The 14,220-nt window shown below is 30.3% G+C and overlaps 1 protein-coding gene across 13 annotated transcripts in view; it reads left to right on the forward strand.

Moving 5' to 3' along the window:
* The window catches only part of LOC106459749 (dixin-A-like), a 60,527-nt gene that overhangs the window by 39,097 nt on the left and 7,210 nt on the right, over positions 1-14,220 (forward strand). For 6 of the 13 annotated variants that reach the window (XM_022386287.1, XM_022386289.1, XM_013919406.2 and 3 more), the window contains 7 exons: positions 3,647-3,760; positions 5,272-5,340; positions 7,653-7,760; positions 8,799-8,852; positions 10,622-10,714; positions 11,932-12,021; positions 13,773-13,919. In XM_022386287.1, the coding sequence (XP_022241995.1) occupies positions 3,647-3,760; positions 5,272-5,340; positions 7,653-7,760; positions 8,799-8,852; positions 10,622-10,714; positions 11,932-12,021; positions 13,773-13,919 (675 nt within the window). The other 7 variants (XM_022386293.1, XM_022386295.1, XM_022386297.1 and 4 more) reach the window with 7 other exon arrangements.

The following is a 14,220-nucleotide window of genomic DNA, read 5'->3' on the forward strand; positions in this document are numbered from 1 at the left end:
AAAAAAAAAAAAAAAAAAAAGATAGTTAGTAAATCCGTACATAGCTAGAATGTGATATATATGTTAATAAAGAATACAACATAAAAATCAATGTTATTAATTCCAATAAAAAATGAAATTGGGAAAAAGAAACAGAAGAGGAAAATACACAATATTCCAAAATTTAACCAGTTACAAGATCAATAACAATATCGAGCAACAATCATTAATAACTCGTTTTCTTTATATATTTTGAAATAACTTGTTTAATTGAGATTAAGGCAGGGTTTATTGTTAGTGGTTAAATCATGAAGTTACGTCTCATGTGACAATTTTTCATAATATTAATACCTGTACTTCACCGCTAGGGGAAGCTTGTTCCAATTCCGTAGTACAAACATACTCAAATTCAGTGTGATTTAGCTAGAAGATGAGATTGCCATTTAATATAATTAAAAATTCATTGTTAAACTAAACGATAGAAGGAATACTAAATGAATGGGGAATAAAACCATAACAAAATAAAAGTAGAATTTGCTATCTCACATTCCTTACCCATTAGAAAAACAAAGTGACGACATGAGATGTTTAAACACTCAATAAATTAAAAAGTCCTACAAGCTAGAGTGAAAACGAATTATTGCTGAATGTTTCTCGATATTGTTCATGTTATTGATCTTCTGAGTGGTTACGTTGTGGAATACTGTGTTTTTTTCTAATTGTTTTATTTATTGAGATTAATAACACTGATATTAATTATGTATTGTTTATTAACGTTTGTATCAAGTCCTGGTCAGGCTTGAATTAATTATTATTATTATTTGTTGTTGTTATTGGTAAAATTTATTCCAGATATTTTTAAACTGAAAGTTTGAGTTTGGATTTCTGTGGTTGTTAAACTTAAAGTTTAATACATTTGTTTTTTGTTTGATCGCGGTTGTAGTAGCATTGTGTTTTAGTCCAGTATAATTTTCGAACTGATGCTAAACGCAAAAATCTTGTTACTGGGACCTTGCAAGTTGCAGTACACTTTACGTATGAAGGTTTCATTTTCTGTTAATATTATCCCCCGTTTTTTAAAACCAGTGAAGTTCTTTCATATTAAATGGAGGAAGAGGTCCGAGGTGAACTTGACCCAACTAGGTTGCGCACGACGACCAAAAACCGATAAAGCTCAGTCATATTACATAGTCCTAATAATAATAAGAGGTTTCTTATGGACCATTGAGCTATAGCATAAGATTATTGAACGTAAAACTATTAATCATGGGACCAGTGCACTGTAAGACTATTGCACAATAGGAACATTGACACGGTAACTTAAATTAAAACAACTGTTCAATCCTCGGGAACCTGTCCAATGTCTAACGTACCAAAAATTAAATATATCATCTTTGACTTTTTTCAAAATTCTGTTCAAACCGTTATCTGATACTGACACATTATCTATATTTAGTTTTGCAATCTTTCTCCTTATCAGGTTAACACTAAGGGATTAATTTTTTAATATGTACATTATTCAGTGAATTCCAATATTTCTATTAGAATGCTCAGGGTCAGGCATATTGCAAATATCTTCATTAAAAACCCAAGTTCAGCCTTCTCATAGTTCTTGAACAAAAAACTTGCCATCAGCATCCGGTGCCCAACCCCCTTTTTAACATTTTGCCTACTATTAACATAGAAGAATTATGCTCTTACTTTAATCTTATGAACCAGCAATTTCTCATAATCTTTTTTTTTTAATTTCCCAATTTTTTAAAACCAAATTACTAGCTTTCCTATAGTTCTGTAAATTTAAATTTTTTAATTTAGTGCATTAAATCTTGATTTTATCCCTTATATCTTTATTAATCATGTTTGGTTTGATCTTCTCTGTTATCCTTTTCCATCATTTTAGGTCAAAAATTGTTATTTTGAATTAAAAGTAATTTATTTTAAATATTCCAAAATCTGTCCCATATCATCTTTTAACATATTATCTAAATTCACTAATCGTAAACATTGTCACATGGCCTCAGTATTGGCTTTCTAAAAACTAGGAATTAAGTTTAATTTCGTTTTTTTTTATCTCAGCATGCAGCAAAATATCAGACCTAATTATGCAATGATCACTCATTCCCAAATGTTTTCTCATTTCAACTCTTGCAATCATATCCTCGATAGTAGTTACAATAAATCGTAAAATGATATCTCTTCTGGTTAGCTGTCTCGGTCACTTGATATGTATGTATGTATGTGTGTGTATTATGTATATAAAACTTCTTTAATCATTTTAAGAAATCTTTCTCCCTCACTGTTCGAGTCCATACAATCCAATTGATTGTGTCTGAAATTGAAGTTCTGTATGATTATTGTATTAATAATCTTGTCAGCAACAACAAATAAACTCATATAAAATTGTTCACTGATATCTGTTTGACCAGGTGGCATATAACAACTGCTGTTTTTAAATATTTTAATTTGTATAACTTTGAAGTTCTTGATTTTAATTCACATAGATTCAACATCTTGAATAGCCCTTTCTTTTTATATCAGTTCCAACAGACTGGTGTGGACTAGTGGTTAGCATGCCAAAAGTTAATAATTCTCTTATTATTATTGCAAACAGATTTGTGCTCCACATCTTCAGCCCATTATAAAAATAATGGTGAAAGCCCATTATTTGATCAGAGGAGAGTATCCCAATAGCTAACAGTGGCTGCTTTTTACTAGCTATTTTCCCTCAGGTTCATCAATTAAATATTGGGGATGGCTAATGCAGATTGTCCGTGTGTAGCTTTGGTCAAATATCTGAAATTTGTAAGCTGAAATTTCAGTGTTATTTCTGTTATCAAAGCTAATTTTAGTAATTCACATTATATAATAGCATTTCTTTCAGCATGAGCTCTGAACTTGGGCATTTTTTCCCTAATGCTTCAAATATTAGAATACTATCAACTGTCTGACAGAATTACTTAAAGCTATTATTTACCTTGTAATGCTCTAAATGTTCATCGTTCAGTTTCAGCATTACCCCTAACTATCCTATCAATTGGTTTATTTCAAATTTTCTAAGCTCCCTCACTATCTTTCGTTATTTTCTTCAGAAAATATCCAAATACTTCGTCTGCTTAAGAAGAGCCCTAAAACTATCCCACAAGACCAACCAGCCCATCTGTTGGTCTTAGCATATTTCCGATAATCTTTCGTTTAACTTTGGATTCTAGTAAGTAATTCAGTCCTACATCTAGCCAAGGGAGCACTCTTAAAAGAACTATGCATCTGTTCATATTCCTAAACCTATGAAAGAATTCTTTATACTTTTTATTTATAACTTGCAAGATCATTTACTCCTACATAAATAAAGTTAAATAGGTTTTGTTTTTATAATGTTAATTATCATTCTTTCTTTTTTTGTTTTCATATAAAATTATGTTGTTGATGAAAGGGTTGAGTATTTAACACAAATATATTTTGCTTATAATTCGACAGTAATAATACACATTTACTTTAATTCCCCGTACTTTGTCAGAATAAGATAAAACTAACTTGAGTATATTTGGCAAATTTATTATCATTATTAATGTTGTTGCCGAAATATTTAACCTACTCATTGGTGGGTATCAGAATCCCATTTCTGTATATAGTTTTAAGTCGAGTATGTTACTTTTTTCACTACTTTTAGCTCCTACGGGGGCGGCACAGTCGCCAAAATCATGAGGAACGACAGGAACCAATCCAAGAAAAAAATTCATCTGTTGAAGTTATGCAGTTATCTGTGACAGAAAATGAAGAAATAGTAAGCTTGTTATTACTTTTTGTGTGACGTGTTCTTCACGATATTATCATGAAACAAATATTTCATGAGAGTATATTGGTTGAAATGATAAGCTTATAATTATTTCTTTAAAAAAATTCCACACTGACAAGTAACTCTGATTTTGACTTTGTTTTTGTGACTTTCTGATTGAGCAAGTTGAAGAAGAGTTCCCAAATAGAAAAGACCACAGAAAAAAACAATTAAGTTAAAAAAAAGTACTGAAAAATAAGCTTCTACTTCAAGCCTATTGTATTTTGGACTATTAAGTCCATCATGTAAAACCTGGGTGCTTGTGTGATATGGAATAAATGGATTTCAAAATTATTGCAGGATTAAGCTAGTAAAATAACTTTCTTACCTGATATTTAAATCTACAAAGTTTCGGATATTGTTACTAAATAATTTATATTTTCTATTATTTTCACACAATGTGAGGTATTTTTGTGAATTCAGATTTGTCTAGGGGGCAGTTGTTAAAACAAAATTAGTTAGTTCCTGTTGAGACTTGAACTTCAAATGTTTGCAAAGCTTAATTGTTTTAGTTTTGTACTTTTCATTAGTACTTACCCTTTTTTTGCATTAGTTAAAATAACTGACCATGCTCACATTTGAATCCCAGTTTTTGAATACATTTTGTAATGCACATTTTTCTGTATATTTTTTAAAGTTTATCTCAAGAAACTTCCAGAAGTTAACATGTTTACCAAAACCAATTTAAAATTACTTTATACATTAGAGCCATAAACTTTTTTTAGATAACTAACGAATATATTTATTTTATTTTTTCGTATTCATGTACAGTCACAAAGTCCATTATTGTATTTATATAAATTACCAGACTTCCCAGTGGGTGTACATTACGACATATTTATGTGTTTGTTCATTTTAATTAAATCTGAAAAATTCTAAAAGAAGAGATGTTTTGTATGGTACCTTGATGAACTGGCATTCGACCCGAAGGCTACCAAACCAAGTTCAAAATCAACAAATATAAGAAACTATGAAGTGAACTTTATAAATGTTGAACTAATAGAGCTCGTACATTTTTACACATATGACTTATTTGTACATTATTTTCGTCTTAAAGTTTATCAGAGACACTGAAGTGAATCTGAATGCTGTTCATAATGTGAAAAATATATATAATTTGTTTTACTGATAGTTTTCTTGTGTTTATATATTTTTTTTTTGTTTTCTCAGAAGCACATGTTATTAAAAACTTTTTATTCTCCAAAATGGTATATGGATATAGCAAAAACTCTAGAGAAACAGAACTTCTGCTTGTAATATACACAAAATAAACTTTTTCTAGAGCCTACCCTAGCTCGTGTAATTGTGAAGGTTGACATTTATCATTAATATTATTTTCTGCTCTGATTAACATTGTTTAATATTTTGGCAACAGTGTAGACTAAAATATGTCTGTTTTGACGTAAAAAGTGTAGCATTTTAAAAGGACAGGAGAGTGAAATTTTGTTTAATACACTTAGGAGGATCTTAAAAAGAAGTTGGATGAAATGACAGCAAAATGTCTAAAATTGGAAGGAACAAAAAAAACAGTAAGTTTATTCCCAGTACAATTATTGTAATTTTTTATTTTATTGACATGCAACTATAGAAAGGTATTACTTGCGGGGTGTATATTGTTTAAAACATGGACCTTTAGATTAAATTTTTATACCCAGTTGTGATATCTCTTGTCAGGATGGACAAGTCTTTGCGTAGTAACATCTTAACTTCAGAAATCCTTGAAAGTAATTCATTTTAAATATTTGTGTTTTTTGCTTTTTCTCCATAAACAAAACTTTGTTTTAGCTCAACAACAAAAATCAGTCAAGTACCAGAATGAAAACTTCGATGGTAGTACAGTGTTCGATTAAAAGTGTCACATTTTTGCTGATTAAACAGACTTGATTATTAATTTTATGATAATTTTTTTTTCCTGAAGTACAGGTGTAGGTGAAACACAGTTACAGAAAGCATATATTGTTATTAATCTTTGGTTTATCACTCCATGTTTTTTTGTTTTAATCTATACACTCCCCTGGAGTTGTTGTAACTTTTGTAAACGATTGAAAACTGAAGAAAAGATTAATCTCAGTATTAGTTTCTCTAGAACTTTTGCAATATTTGTGATATCTTTATGCTTGAAGTATTCTAATAAAAAAGTTTTTTGATACACGTACTGTGTCGAAATTGTTATGATACAAAAATGTACATAATGTGTAATTTGAATTCTCTTATGGATCTGCTTTTTTAACATTGTTACTACACTAAACATGTATTTGAATATATCCAAAATTTTAGGTAAAGTTAAACCTGTACATAGAATATTTATTGAGGATTATTTGAATGTAGTTGACAGTACACATCCTTACATAAAATTAACTTCAAAGATGATATTACCACTAGCTAACCATTACGCTTGTATCTTTTATTTGTTGGACATCTGTGTAGATGATAAATTTTCTCTCTTTTGGTTTGTTGTCATTGTCTTAAGACACTTGTATGAGGTACAACAGATTTAGAAGTTTAACAAATGTTGTACTTATATAAATGTTTCTGAGTAATTTAGTTGCTAAGCTTTGCAAATATTTCATTAAAAACTTCCAATTTTGAAAGTTTGAATTATTTAAATAATATTCTAACCTCAAGTTATTATTCCACATGAAACATTACATGATGACACTAAAGCCGATCTTTCTGTTGAAACCGTTTAGTGCATCAGCCAATCAAAGTTTTGAGCTGTAAAATCAAATTAACCATTTTCTTTTCAACACAAAATAAGAGAGAGAATTTTGTGTTGACTAAATTTCTGAAAGATGTATATGGTAACTATTATATATTCTCTATTCTTACAGTTGATGTAAGAAATCCCACAAACTTAGGTTTCAAAGAGAAAATTCATTTACTACTTGAGTAATGGATCAGAATGACAGTGGATCTGCACATGTTTCAATATTATCCACAACAGGGGTGAAATTCTCAAAAAAAAATTAGAGGTACTTAGCTGGGTGAAGCGGACCTGTTTTTGAAAAAGAGAAAGAAGTTGTATGTTTAAACATAAGAAATGGGCCCGGCATAGCCAGGTCATTAGGGAGCTCGACTCGCAATCTGCGGGTCGCTGGTTTGAATCTCCGTCCCACCAAACATGCTCCCTGTTTCAGCTGTGGGGGCATTATAATGTGACAGTCAATCCCACTATTTGTTGGTAAAAGAGTAGCCCAAGAATTGGCGGTGGGTGGTGATGATTAGCTGCCTTCCCTCTAGTCTTACACTGCTAAATTAGGGATGGCTAGTGCAAATGGCCCTCGTGTAGCTTTGCACGAAATTCAAAACAAATAAACATAAAAAATGACAAAGCAACTTAAATAAGTCCTGGTACTAGTACCACCTTAAAAAATAAGTACCATTACTCAGTACCAATGAGTACCAGCAGAATTTCACCCCTGATCCACACTTTAATGTTGGGAAGACAGCTGCAATAGAAACATTGTTCTAGTATTGCCAGAAGTTCTTGTTGATTTTAATACATAGAAAATTGTTGTCTTATAATAGAATGGTCCCGGTAGGACACCAATAAGTTTACAAACTTACAATGCTAAAATTCACGGTTCAATTCCATGTGGTGGATGTAACAGATAGCCCAAAGTGGCTTTGCTCTAAAACATGCAAACAAAAGTAAACAGTACAATACCAATTTTTTTTTGTACTTTGTAATTATCTTGTAGTTTGAATAGCATTGAAAAATAAAGAATCTCGGTGAACCACAGGAGAAATGTGGCACAAAATATCATTCTTTGTACACTTTACTTTTTATCAATAATGTTCAATAGCAGTGTATCTTAAGTTATGAATGTGTTTGCATTAGGACTCGGAAACACCTGTTCCAGTTATTGTGGAAAAAAAAGGTGACAATGATACACAGCAGGAAGAGGAAAAGCTGAAACTAACCAATGAAAAGTTAGATATAGAAAAGGTGAGCTAATGGTTAAGTAGATAATGCTTATCAAAATATTGTACTTTGTTGGGCATATATTACATTGTTCTATTATATTCACTGTATACACTACAAATATTACCAGGGTTAGTCTTAGTGGTTACTAGCTACGGTGCTCTTAGAAGACATTGTCATTAAACCCATGATCAACACCACAGGACTAGTATGATTTATAACCACTACAAATATTACCAGGGTTAGTCTCAGTGGTTCCTAGCTACGGTGCTCTTAGAAGACATTGTCACTAAACCCATGATCAACACCACAGGACTAGTATGATTTATAACCACTACAAATATTACCAGGGTTATAATCATGACAAATTCTTGTAACTAGGTGTGAGTTTATACACCCAAAGATTCTTGACCAGAAACTAAAAGAATTTCATGAAATTGAGCACCTGTAATAGTTTTTGTATTAAAAAAAAAAGGACCATAATTATTACAATTATTTTTTTTGGTTCAAGAAGCTCATTGCTGTGAGTTGCCAATTAAGAATGCCCTTCAATTTATTCGGTATGGGTTTAAACTTGAGCTTAAGTGTGAAATTATTTAAGTTAATGCAATGTTAATACAAGTTCATTAATTCTAACACTGGAGGCTATTACACTATATAACTTACTGGTTTTTCTCTTGACATTATTTTATGTTTATTTTCAGTGTATTCAAATTGTGTTTTGGTTATTACACTATTGTTGCTAGGTGATATTTTTTCCTTAAAAGTCAATGTTCTGGTTGTTCAGGGGATAAAAGAAAAAAATCAAACTGAAATAATGATTATAAATTTGCCATTTCTTCACAAACCAGTATTCTTCACTGTATAATAGTTGGAGACGGCTTGAATGGGTAACGAAGCAAAACTTTAATATAAATTTAACATAACAGCAAGTGTACAACGTTTTGACAAGGTCTTCACTGTATGTTTTATGAACTAGAAAGGTCATTGATCTCATGTTTGCCAAGACCCAGTAAGAGGACTTGAACACTTAAATTGAATCTAAGTTATTTTTAATATCAGGTGAAGCTACAAGAAGAACTTAGTTGGAAGGAAGTCGAGATTAAGGAACTAAAGGTAAGGTCAAAGTAATCTTACTCTGATAAACATAATAATGAAAAAGAATTTTTCTATGTGGAGTAAGGAAAGCAGAGATGATGTATTAGCAATCTTAGACATTTTCTTGTTGTCTCTCTGTCCAAACTCTACTAGTCAAATCCCTGAAATAGTTATAAGCATCTGAAGATCTTCCTTACAAAAAAATGTTCTCCAATTTGGATGCAATACTGTTTTCAAAAACTTTGTTGTAGTTCTATTTTTATTTTGAATCTTTTTATATTTTACTTTGTTGTAGTTCTATTTTTAGTAATTCCTGCCTCTATGAAAGTGATATATAAAAATGCTTAATTTTATTAGCTATTATTTATAATTAATTTTTTTATCGGCAATTACATTATTTCTTATCATTTTACTCAGCTTTTGAAAAAAACAAAAGAGAGATTATGTAAAATATGTTTTTCAATAATAATCGTAACTTGTAGTTTGTACATATTTCTTGAAAACCATTAAGTGTCAGGTTTGAACTCATTGTGTCAAAAGATATAAACAATAAACTTTACACAATCCTTAAGTTGTCTTTTAAGAGTTTGTCCAATGTTGCAACAATTTTTTGCATAGTGACGTTGAACAAGTTGTTTTATTGTTGGAGATCTTCAAAAACAGAGTAATATGAAGTGTTTGACATTGTTTTGATGACACAAGTAATGTATCTAGATGGATAAAAACAGATAAGTAAGGAAACTGTAGTTTGGCTGACAGAGACTTGCAAAGGAAAAATTCTCAAAATAAAGAAAATTAATATTAAATTAAATTGTAGAAAAGTAAGTGTAGATTGTATGAAAAATTCAAGCTTTTTACGATTGCTGTTTAAGTTGGAGAATGATAAAACAATATTGAGAAATAATTATATTGGATTAATACTAACTTCTGATTAAAGCAAGCTACATATGTATCTACTAACAGGCATAGCTAATTTATGTATTGATTTACTCTTAAAACAGAAGAAATGTATAAACATCATTATTGATAGTTCACTTAATTTAATGAAAAACAGAATATCCAGGATTTGAAGCAAAAACCTCTTGAGATGGTAAAAAAACAATTAACAGAAGTGGGTCAGTTTTGAGGGAAAGTTAAAAACATTAATTGTTTTTAATTTGAAAATTTTGTTTAGTTGTTTTGTTTCTGAAAAAGTCGTGTGAATTTAAAGACCCAGTACTTGAATGTTCTTGATGGTGTGCTATTCAGTTTAATGGGAGATATTAACTGTTTTAAGTCTCTCAGTGCTCTCTAAGCATGCTTATAAACACATTTGAATAAAATAAAATAAATAGAAAGTAAAATCACACGTTGAGTATCTTTAGCTATTAATTTCTTTGTAATATTTTGACCATACGTTTATATAGGATAAACTTGAATTCTGCTTTTGTAGATAAAATGTATTGGATTGGATTTAAAATATTTTTAATACACTTATATTCCATCAAATGTCAACCATAAAAATATCAAATCCGGGACTTGTGTATTACATAATTTAGGCAAAACAATTTACCAAGAACAATCAAAGCTGTAGTTATTTTATGATTCTTTGATTATGGTTAACAGAAATCTGTTTTAATTGTGAATGTTAAAGTGTTGATTTATATTATAGTTTTTCTGATATGTATCCAAAATATAACCTCGTTTGCTTGTTAGTTATGAAATGCATTAGTACTTATACCCTAAAACACTGGATATTTAAAATGGAAGCAGTACTTTACAAATAGGAAGACCTGATTTTTTTTCAGGAAGAAATTGAAAAACAAGAAGAATTGTTTATTCATCAACAGGCTCAACATGAAGAAATTCTAAAAAACCTTGCATCGGCAAACCGAGCTAAGGTATCTACGGTTTTAAAACTTTACTCTAAGCATTCAGTTGTAAAAGACATTGTTAATGTTCACATGTTTTATCTACTTTGTTTAGTTTTTCAGTTTATTCAGCATGATTACGATTTGAATTATTAGGATATTTCCATTCAATTTTTTTTTTTAATATTTGAAAATGTTAAAAGAATAATTGATAGTTTGTAATGTGTGTTAGAAACAATTTATAACTTATATTAGGTGCCTGGAAAAATTTAACAATGTAATGGAAAAGTTGAGTGAAGATAAAAAAAAAATATATAATTTAAATATTTTCCCTGATATCATTTAACACAAATTATGGTCCAATTATTGTGCCTAAGCAGATCTTAGATTCATTGGTGAAGTGCTATCTTCTGTGTAGATAAAGGATGCGCTTGTTATATGGTGTAAGAATTAATTGTCTATAAGCTTACTTCAAATATATATATGAGATGCACTAGTCTATAGATGGACTCGGGTTCTTGACTTCTTAAGGTGTTCTTCTTTTATAATGGGGACGTGCATGGAGTAGTGGTTAACATGTACAGACTTTGAATCAGAGGGTTCATAGTTTGTATCCTGTTGTTTCAAAAATGCACTTCTTACTGTGAAGTCGTGGGTGTTCTATAAGAGTGACGATGTTGTCTCACTATTCAGTTAGACAAGAGTAATCCAGGAGTTGGTGGTAGATGCTATTCATCTAGTCATCATTTCAAAATGAATGATGGCTATGTGCAGAAAGCCCTCCTGTATCTTTGGAGGAAAAAAAAAAATCTAAACAATGCATCACTGTTCCATAATGATTTATAAATATTTTATAAATACAATGTCTTGTTATTAAAAATCGTACTTATGAACATATTTCAAGTGATGTGAGGGAGATATATGGGATTTTTAGTGAAACTTGTTCCTTCTATAGTAAAATGTGGTTTTAGTTACGTTGGTACTAGAGTGGTACAACACTTAAAAAGTGGAAATTTTCTGAGCCTTCATAGTTAAATAAAGTTATTATATTTTTTTCCTTACTCACTATCAGCCATTATTTCAAAGCCCTAAAGGGTCAGCAGTAAGTTTATGGACTTATTGTGCTAAAATCCAGGGCTCAATTCCCATGTAGCTTTGTGCTTAAACAAATGGATAAATTAGTATTTAATTTTCTTGACACTGATTTGTTAGAGAAAAAAACACATTAATTGTGTCACAATTTTCAGTTACTTCTAACAGCCAGGCTAGCAGATCAGGAAAAGAAAGTGTACGAACTGGAACAGAGCTTAGAACTACCTATTTCTACCAGAATAGAGGTGAGTAGGTAGGTATACATGAAGACTGTTTGTAAAGCCGTGTCTACAATTTGAACATAAGAATAGTATTATCCATCACTACAAATGAAACAAAAGCCTCAAAAACATGGAGCTACAGACCATATATTTTATTACGGCCACCAATCGAGCTTCATCCTGCAGTTACTGTATGTAGTGTTGTTTTACAGTTTCTAAAGATATGTTAAACATCTGGTTTCTCCTTAATTATTTCATTTAGCGTTGTGAGAACAGGAGTGTAAGTTTAAAAGTTTTAGATTGTAGACAGGACCACCTGCGTATTTTCCTTATCTAATTATGTAATTCTCATTACAGGTAATATGTTATGACATAATGTCAATTACTTCAGTTTAAATGATATGATATTGATCAGCAAAAGATGTATATATATCGTTATTTCAGAGAAAACAACTTGTAAAATTACATTCAATAACATTTTTCAAGATCTATACTAACTTTGTGTTTCATAGTTTCAAAACAAACATGAACTGTACAGTTTACATAAGTACTACAATTTTGCAATTTTTAATGTGTAAGAATGAGCCTGGTGTGGCTTAGTGTTTTTTGTGCCTAGAGTGTGAAACCGAGGTTTTGTGGCTCTCATTCTTATTGCCGAAAAACATTTTCGACACCTTGCAACCATGGAAATGCTATAAGAATGATGGTCAAATCGCATTATTAAATCAGAAAAAGAGTACCCAAATATTGGCAGTGAATGGGCATTGCTTCTCTATAGTGTTACTACTGTTTTTAAAATTGTAACTTTAAGAAATTTTACACCTTCAGTAAGTGTGAGTAACTTCCTTCACTAAAAAAAAAAGTCAATGCATAAGTAACAGAATATCACACGTTAGAAGTTATTAGTATTGAAATGAAAACTGGTATGGTTTTACAATTTGGGGAAGAGCAGTATTATTGAGTTCTGTGAATTTAAAATTGACTTCAGTTTTAGTAGCAGTCATTTACTTCTTTTCGATCTGTAATTCCTGCTTATTCTCAGTCAGCTCAACTAATTATTGTAAAGTAACATGCCATCTAATACTTGACGAGTCTTCAGGTTTACCAAGCATTTGTTTCTTTATACAATTAAAAAAACCCACCAGGGTGGAGCTTGTATGACCACCTTCACAATCAGGAATCATAGGTTTATATATAACAAACGATCACTTATTCTAAGGGATGCCATTTATTCTCACAACAAATTTAAACAAATATAACTTGTATCTATGTGTATACTTTGTCCAGAATTAACACTAACTTTTTAATGTATTGTGATTGTCTTCCTATGTATGATAATGTTATCACTAATGGTTTCTTAGGCACATCAAATTCTTAAGGTTTTAGTTGTGACAGGTTGTTCAACTTCTCATTGATATTACTATAAATTAATTACTATTTAGTTCATTATATTTCAGAAAATTATTAATGCAAAGTTGTTTGTTTGTATAACAAAAAAAATATTCATTACAGCTCTGTAAGCATGGGTCCCAAGAACATTCACCAAATTAATTTTAAAACCACCTTGCTATTTATTTACTAAAATATCCAAAAATAAACTGGATTTATGTTCACATTTTATTGTAAACTTTATATTTGGCAATACTTGGAGAGTAAGCATTTGTATCTTATGGTTTTACGAAAATAAATACTGATACTAAAAATATTTCAACGGAGTATGGAAGTGGGTTATTCATTATATAATTGACATATTTAAATTGTATGTTTTTTACTAGAATCGTGAAGAGCTTAAAGTTGTGAGAGAGGCTCTTTCGTGCCTAAGACGGTGTTTTGCTGCCACTGATCCTTATCAACATACTCTCGATACTATTGAGCAGAGTTTAGCATCCCTGTTGGAAAGGGTCAATGCTTTAGAATTTCAGGTTAGAACTGTATTTAAGTTTCTCTCACATGTTAATTACTGGCATGTGTTCTTTAGTTAATAGTTATATTTGTCTTGTTAATTTGAAGTGAAAATTATTATTAAAACAAATACTTTGTCTATTTAATGTAAGGAAGATTCTGTGATGCTTAGTCATACTTTATTAACTTGGTTTTAGCTGTATTCATAACATTTTCTTTAGTATAATTGAAACCTGAAACCATTTAATATCAACTGTATAGTAACTTTTGCCTCACCCTGTATATATAAATATTTTCACGACAAGGATGTGAAAATAATAG

This window comes from Limulus polyphemus, unplaced genomic scaffold (genome assembly GCF_000517525.1).
Source record: "Limulus polyphemus unplaced genomic scaffold, Limulus_polyphemus-2.1.2 Scaffold656, whole genome shotgun sequence".
Taxonomy (NCBI): domain Eukaryota; kingdom Metazoa; phylum Arthropoda; class Merostomata; order Xiphosura; family Limulidae; genus Limulus; species Limulus polyphemus.